The sequence below is a fragment of the Sus scrofa genome, chromosome 15 (assembly GCF_054392235.1).
Source record: "Sus scrofa isolate SSC_HxYL_T2T_F1_AM1 chromosome 15, Sscrofa_HxYL_maternal_Yorkshire_Landrace_v2.0, whole genome shotgun sequence".
In the NCBI taxonomy this organism is placed as follows: domain Eukaryota; kingdom Metazoa; phylum Chordata; class Mammalia; order Artiodactyla; family Suidae; genus Sus; species Sus scrofa.
In genome coordinates, this window is record NC_139397.1 from 153,570,693 (window position 1) to 153,578,600 (window position 7,908).

Here is a 7,908-nt window from a genome sequence, read left to right on the forward strand (position 1 = left end):
CGGCCCTGTGCCTGCACGGGAGGGGCAGGCCCAAGGGAGGCCTGCCGGTGCTGTACAGGGAGCGACCTGCACCGCCTGCTGGCCTAACACAAACACCACCCAGCAACCGCTGGGCGGCAGAGCCACTCAGGGCTGCGCTCCCAAAAGTGCCCGGGTATGCCTACCAGTGACGTGTTTCTCTCAGCGTGCCCACGTGCACACCATGTGTGCACACAGGCGTGAGGAGCTGGCTAGGAGCGGTAACGCTCATTCAGAGATGCAAGAGCCAAAACCACCACGCAAGTAACGACAGCATTTTTAATTGAAGCTAAGGACAAACGCTGGTCCCGCTCAGGGGTTAAGAGGCCTCATCCAGAGGCTGAGACGCCCCTCCTCTTGCTCAGCTGACCATCTCCCGAGGCCGGGTGATTTCCGCAAGTCCCCTGGCTCCTGAGAACCGTCCTGTGAGCAAAGCCACCACAGCGCCGCGTGACAAAGGCTTCACCCAACGCAGCGCCAGACACACTCACTGGACGTCGTCGTCATCAAAGAGATCCTCAAAGTCTACGGAGAGGAGCACAGCTGAGAGGCGCTCGAAAGGGCTGTCCCCGTGGGCCACTCAGCTCGGCCCAAGCAGGGCCGCGGGGCCCGGGACGGGCGGTCAGGGACGGGACTGAGCACCGCGTGGCAGGTCAGCCGGCGGCCAGGGCTCTGCCCCCGCCCCGCTGCTGTGGGGAAGGCGAGGCGGGCTGAGGCCACCCACCCTGGCAGCCCTGAGAGTGAAAGGGGGGGCCACGTGAGAAGGACCCCCTTGAAGGGAGTCTGAGCCCCAGTTTAGCCTGAGCCCCGTTCCCACTAGAAGAAATGCCACAAATTCCCAGCCTGCTGCATCCTGCGGTGGGGGCGTGGGGGGGGGGGGGGCGTCAAAGCCAAATCCTCGCACTCCACACTCCCGCTTTCCTGGGCAGGTGGCCGCCCCCAGCAGAGGGCCCTGTCCCCCCTCGACTCCTGTCCCAGCAACACCCGCCCCCTCGCTGCGCTCCACATGTGGCCCCACAGCTCCCACGAGACCTGCCCTCCAATGTGCCCGTGGCAACAGGGCGCCCACCTCTGTCGGGGCCACCGGGCCCGGCTCTGGCAACATCCCCTGTGCTGCGAACAGCGAGTACAGAGCGCAGGCGTCACCTGCCGTTAGAACCCCGCAGCCTGGGGACAGGGGGCCCTCAAAACCTACCTGTTCAAGGAGCAAAAGCCTCAGGAGGAGCCCGTCCAGAGGCCACTGGCTCTCTCGCAGGGAGCAGCTCCCCGCACCCCTGGGACGAGGTGGCCTGAGGCCTGCCGCCCATGCCCCTCAAAGGTGCATGAAGATCTCCTACGAAGCCAGCCCTTCACTGTTTATTTGGTACAACTGCACTGTGTTCCGGGAACTGGCCTTGGGGGCATGGCTGCGGGTCCAGAGGCGAGCAGGAAAGAGCAGGAGGGTGGCTGTCCCTGCCACAGGCAGCCAAGGGGACGCGACGAACGGCAAATGGGGAGAGGAAAGCAGACCGGCCATCGGGGAGCGGGGGCAGGCGAGGCGGCCAGACGGAAAGACCCTGCGAGCATCTCCGGCGTCTGAACGCGGGCGCACGGCTCAGACCCGGCTCAGACCCGACAGACGGAACCTGAGAGCAGGAGCTTCTCCTCTTGACACACAGCTGCCCGCTTGATAGGGACTGTGCCGAGTTCCCAGAAGGGCACGGGACCTGGGCCTGCCGGGCCTGTGGCCCAAGCCGCTCACGTCCCAAAACTGCTCCTCTGCACCCCTTGCAGAGGAAGCACGGGCTGAAACTGGCCGCCCAACCCGCATCCTTACCATTAAAAAAGTCTGCATGAACTGCCTTTTCATTGGCTGCCAAGTCCATCAGGAGCCCGGTGCTGCCTCCTGCCTGCGGACGGACAGAAGGGTTATGTCAGCGGCGTCCCCAAGAGGATGAGTGACAGTGGCTCACAGGCCCCCACTCCCGGCAGAAAGTGTCCAGGTCAGAGACGAAGTGTAGTCGCAGGGGAAGGATTTAGTCCCACGGCTTCAGGAGCCGGCTGCAGTCAGCTGCTCTCCTAGGCCCTTGCTGGGTCCCCCCACAGCCCCCGGGGGCTTCCACGGACCTGCACCGCCAACCTTCTCCCATACGCAGTACTTGCAGGGGGTGGGGGAGACGGCACTTGCAGGAATTACTGTGAAGGGCTGCTCAGTCTTCGTTCCTAGGTTCCCCCCTCCCCTTTTCAATAAACACCTGCCACTGCCCCCAGTGGCACCACTTCTGTGTAAACCTCGAGAAGAGGGCTCAGCGCCCTACTGGCCGTCGTCACAGAGGCCCGGCTGTGCGCAAAACTGAGCCCGGCGATCTCTCTGCTCTGAGACGCTCCCTGCCTGTGAGACGTGAACCACTTCCCTCGCAAAACCAACCTGCGGACCCGGGGCTCTGGCAGCCATAAAACAATGCCATGGCCAGACGCGGGCGATCTGATGAGCGGTTTGAGGCACTTAACGTCACTCCGTGACGGGTGACCAGAGTCCTTTGGTGGCGGCACCCTGGACGCCCGGCCCACAGGTTCCTGCTGCTACCATGACCCCCAGCATCCCCAAGGCTGTGGGCTCCGCCTCTTCCTGGCTGGAATAGCTGAGCACCTCTGGGTCCCCTCTCACAGCTGCTCTGAGCAACCAGAACTCTCAGGGCCTCCCTCCCCCGCCCACCCCACAGCAAGCCATGCAGACCCCGCCAGGGACGGCCGGTGGAGCTTGTCCCCACTCCCACCTGAGGGGTCGCCTTCATTCGTCTGCATGGTGCCACTCTCCCACCCCCAAGCTCTCCTGAGCGACCGTCCTGCAAACCCGTCAGAGCTCATCACGCCCCACTGCAAGGCCCCCGGGTGACACCCCCCACCCCAGCCCCGGGGCCTAGAGCAGGGACTGTAACACAGGACTGAGAAGCAGGGGGTTAGTGGAAGTGCCTGAGTGGAGAGGAGACCCACCCGTCCCAGCGCAGCCACCCCTGCCCCCTTCCCCAGCTCCATCCCGTTCTCTCTCTGAGGAGCCTCCGTGTTAAATCACAGGCCTTCCTTCCCTTAGACCCCTGCAGGGTGGCTCCTTCCAGGCCTTCTCCCCCCAGCACGGCTTCAGGATGCGGCTGCAGTCAGCTGCTCTCCTAAGCCCTTGCTGGGTCACCCCAAAGCCCCCGGGGGCTTCCATCGACCTGCACCGCCAACCTTCTCCCATGCTTCGTACTTGCAGGCCGCCTTTCTCTGTCCCACCATGAGCTCCAGGGGAACACAGGCTGGGTCTGTCCCCCACCCCCTGAGCTTTGAGAGAGAAATCCAGGCCCTGACGCCGAGCAGCTGGCCGGACACGCCGAGCTCACTGAGCACCAACACCGGACAGGAACGCCCCGTGACCACAGGATGGGGTAAGACGAAAACGCAGGACCACTTCACAACGCCGGTCAGCAGCGGGAGGAGAGCGGGCACCGCAGGGGGCACGTACCTGCCAAACGGCCTTCTCCTCCGCCTCCCAGGCTGGCGGCCGCTTCTCGCCCAAGTGCCGCGCGCCAGCCGGGCTCTGGTCTCCCCTCCTTCCAGACGCCCCACTAGGGGCTCACTCCCACCGCCCGACTGCAGGCAACTCCGAGCGGGCCCACCTCCACCTCCACCGCCTGACAGGAGCTCAACCCGGTCCCCAGGGGTCTCCCCCGGGCGTCCCTGCGGGTCCTCACCGCAACCCCGGCCGCAGACATCCCGGCCCCAATTCTCCCGTTAGAGGAAGGAACCGCCGGGAGCGCGAGCGGGCCGCGCAGGCCGCCTCCTCCTCTCGCCCCGGACCCGGCGCGCCCGAGAACAGGCCCTGGCTTCGCCGCCCGCCCGCCCGCCCGGCGCCCGGCGCCGCCCGCCTCACCTCGTCCAGGTCCACGTAGGGACCGGCGCCCTCGGGAAACATCTCGTCCACCGCCGGCTTCATCTCCTCCTGCAGCCCCGGGCGTTCCCGATCCACTTCCGGCCCGCCGACGGCCTCTTCCGGTGCACGCCTTGCGTGGCAAGTCTAGACGCAGGAGGGCCGCAGACTCTATGGTTTCCTCTCGCCCTCTGGTCAGTCTAGACGCCGGAGGACCTTCAACTCTATGGTTCGCTCCTCCGTTCTTCTTTACCCGCAGGGCTGGCCCTGGTCCAGGCCGGTGGGGAAAGGGTTTCTGTCTGCCTGTCAGCACACGAGGGAAGCTGCTCAATGACTTTACGGTGGCCCGTGGCCACAGTTTAGCCCTAAGGGCCTGGCACAGACAGGTGCCCAAGAAGTACCTATTAAAGGAGGTGAGTGGCTAACGGGGTGAAAAGGCAACTCGCAGAATGGGAGAAAATATTGTAAACCATATGTCTGATAAGGAGTTAATATTCCAGAATGTATAGAGACTTCCTAAAGTGCAACAACGAAAAAAACAGGGAGTCTGATTGAAAAATAGACTTGAATAGACGTTTCTCAGAGCAGATGCATAAATGGCCAGGAAACCCATGAAAAGATGCTCCACATTACTGATCCTTAAAGGAATGCAAACCAGACAGCACCGAGACACCGCCCACACCATCAGGATGGCCGCTGTCAAAACCCCAGAAAACAGCAAACGCTGGCAAGGAGGGGGGGTGATTGGAAGCCCTGTGCACTGTTGGCTGGACTGTAAGATGGTACAATGTGGAGGTTCCTCAAAAATTAAGCATGGATTTACTTATAGATTATAGTAAATAAACTTACAGAAGCATAGATGCCACTTCTGGGTATGTATCCAAATTGAAACCAGGGTCTCCAGGAGATATCTGTAGACCCATGCTCACAGCAGCGTTCTTCACGATGGCCAAAATGTGGAAGCAGCTGGGGAAGGTGTCCATCAGCGTCCGAATGGTTGAGCAAAATGTGGTCCATCCATACTAGGGAATGTTATTCAGCCTTTAAAAGGAAGGGAATTCTGCCACATGCTGCAATGTGGATGAACCCTGCAGCCATTACGCTTAGGGAAATCACCAAAAGACAGATACTGTACAATTCCACCTGCAGGAGATACCAGAGGAACCAAATTCATAGGCAGAAAGTAGAATGGGGCTGCAGGAGGGGAGTGAGTGTGTAATGGGGAGAGTTTCAGGTGGGGAGGATGAAGTCGTCCGGAGTTGATTGTGCCGCCATGGTAATGATGGGTACGCTCACTGCCCCTCAAAAACAGTCAGGAGAGTGTGTTTTCGGTTATATGTATTGTATTATATGTTTTCTAAGAAGAATGTGAATGTGCGAGAATGGAGGGCGGCAGGGGTAGGGAACACTTTTAGACTTAGGTAGGCTTGGGGGCTGGGCTGCCAGATAAGTGGGGGTGGGGGAGGGAAGGATGGCTCCCGGGAGCGAGGAAATGCTGAGCAGGGATTGGGGCCAGGGTGGGGTGGACAGCACAGGGCCCAGGGAGAAGGGAAAACTGACTGAACACGTGTGTGAGCCTCTGATGTCACCCTGACATGAGCCACAAGGGCAAGTCAGACCAATGCAGCCGGAGTCCATGCTACCATCAGGCTCCTCTTCTGAGCAGTCTCAAAGCTCAGGGGCCCCATTCCCACGGAGGGGTGAGGTCTCCAGGATAGCAGGGCGCAGGGCCACCCCCAGGGGACACTGATGTTGACGGAGGGGCAGGCCCAGGTGTGGTGAGGCCACGAAGGTGGAGGGACAGGGACAGATGGGGGCCCCAGAGAGCACCAGGGCATGGCGGCCGTCCCTGGGTGATCACATCCAGCCCGCGCCCCTGAGAGTCAAAGAGCCCTGCTTGGGACTCCACAGGGACAAGAGGTGTGGACAAAGAATGAACCCTGCCGCCCAGTGAGCAAAGGACGCTGTGTCCATCACGCCATCAGCCACTGCAGCCGCCCCTGCTTCTGCACGCATAGGATGGAGAAGCACAGGACGCTGGCCCCAGAGAGCTGAGGTGCACGTCAAAGGAATGATTTCCGTGCGCCCCGACTCGGGCATCTTCCCAGACACAGAAAAGCACTACATTCACTAACTTGAATGTCCAGTTTTCTTTCATTATGAGTAATCTTTTTTTTTTTCTTCTTAGGGCCGCACCCACATCATGTGGAAGTTCCCAGGCTAGGGGTTGAATCAGAGCTACAGCTGCCGGCCTGCACCACAGCCACAGCCACATGGGCTCCAAGCCTCATCTGCGACCTACATCACAGCTCATGACAACGCCGGATCCTTAACCCACAGAGCGAGGCCAGGGAGCGAACCCTCATCCTCATTGATACTAGTTGGGTTCGTTTCCACTGAGCCACAATGGGAACCCCCTAGCAGTAATCTTTTAAGGTTCTGACTACCGGTTGGGGCGGGGGCGGGGGGTGGTTTTTGCAAAAACTTGTATAAATCCTGGCTCCTCCCTGACCTCTTTAGAGCCATCCCTAGAGGTATCCGAGAGGCTGCCTCCTGGGCTTAAGCTCCTCTTAAGTCTCCCAAATAAAACATAATCTTCAACTTGCAGGTTGTGCACTTTTTCCAGTCGACAAGACAGGGGCATTGACAGCCGGGTATGGCTGGCCTGTGGTCCCCCAGGCCATCAGTGACCCAAGCAGTGGCCGTGGGTGGTGCTTGACGGCGGTGAGGACTCCACAGTGGAGCCAGGAGGGGTGCAGCGGGCTGAGGACATGGGACAGGAAGAGGAGGGGTCCCCCACCAGATCTGGCGGGAGGGAGACCAGGAGGGGCTCGTAGAAGAGAGCTAAGCCTGGAGGGTCACAGCCGGGTGTGAACCCCAATCACAAAGCCAGGTGCCCCCGGGGCTCCGGGGCAGGCAGGCAGCGTGTCTGCAGAGGGTCACTTGGGGTGGGGGTTTCTTCTGAGAAAAGAGGGAGGGCAGCCGGGCCTCTCAAGACACATAATACAGCCGTGGGTCCGGGCAGCTGTGGGTGGGTCCGAGGTGGGGGCATCCAGGGGCTTCCGATGAAGGCACACAGAATGTGGTCCACTGGGCAGCCCAGGAGGCAGTGGGGAGGGGACCGCCGTTCTCCAATGCTTGACACATCTGTGAGCCTGAAAATCCACACGGCATGTAAACATCCCCCCCACACAGGCGCACACACGAATTAACACGCGGGTCAACTGTCTGGAGGGTGGGGGCACCTCTGTCTGGTACGTTTGGTTGAGGCCCAGCTGCCCCAGTGGGCTGTCATGTGAGTCGGAACTTATTTTTGCAGTTAATTTACACAGAAACCAAGTTCAAGGGGTAAAGAGACAAAGCATGCATTGGTCTCTCCCTGAGCCACTGGCTGGGCCCACAGATTCCTCCTCCTGAGGCTCGGATGCAGGCAGGAACCCAGCTCGCCAGCCGCAGGAGGTGGAGGCGGAGGTGGGGGCAGGAAGCCCAGCTGGACGGCTGCAGCCACTGGGCAGCCACAGGAGGCACAAAGGACACTGCCTGGGCACCATGGCCACCTCTCCCTTCCCAAGTTCCTGCAGCCGGGCTGGGTCTCTGTGCCAGGGTCCCTCCCGGGAGAGTCCCCTGTCCCTGCTCTGAAAACTCTCAGAATAACCCCGCTATTGCTTGAGAAAACTCGCGGGGATCTGGCCCCTGCAGCAGAAACTGCCTCCCTCACCTTCCAGGCCGGCCCGCAGACCCTCAGACAAAATCCATTCCCTCCACGTGTTCCCACCAATCACAAGGCGCAGACACCTTTCACAAAACCTGACGTACTTCTCCCTGTGTGTAACACAGGGGAGTTAGTGGCTAGTCAAACACTAGTGTCAGGAGCTCCCGTCGTGGTGCAGTGGAAACGAATCCGACTAGGCACCATGAGGTTGTGGGTTTGATTCCTGGCCTCGCCCAGTGGGTTAAGGATCTGGCGCTGCCGTGAGCTATGGTGTAGGTCACAGGCGCGGCTG

General features: G+C 60.8%; 1 protein-coding gene across 1 annotated transcript; it reads right to left on the reverse strand.

The window, feature by feature from the left end:
* Positions 1–283: 283 nt before the first annotated feature.
* Positions 284–4,007, reverse strand: COPS9 (COP9 signalosome subunit 9). Its single transcript, XM_003359706.5, has 3 exons — positions 3,908–4,007; positions 1,835–1,907; positions 284–543 (listed from the first exon to the last, which is right to left on the reverse strand). The coding sequence occupies exons 1-3, from the start codon at positions 3,968–3,970 to the stop codon at positions 506–508; spliced, it is 174 nt and encodes a 57-aa protein (XP_003359754.1). The 5' UTR covers positions 3,971–4,007; the 3' UTR covers positions 284–505.
* Positions 4,008–7,908: the final 3,901 nt, after the last annotated feature.

Bases quoted from the DNA above. Each gene is read 5' to 3' on its own strand.
- COPS9 (XM_003359706.5), bottom strand. From the start codon at position 3,970: ATGAAGCCGGCGGTGGACGAGATGTTTCCCGAGGGCGCCGGTCCCTAC. The intron at 1,908-3,907 runs GTGAGGCGGGCG...GTCCGTCCGCAG, and splicing joins CCTACGTGGACCTGGACGAG to GCAGGAGGCAGCACCGGGCT. The intron at 544-1,834 runs GTAAGGATGCGG...TCCTCTCCGTAG, and splicing joins TCATGCAGACTTTTTTAATG to ACTTTGAGGATCTCTTTGAT.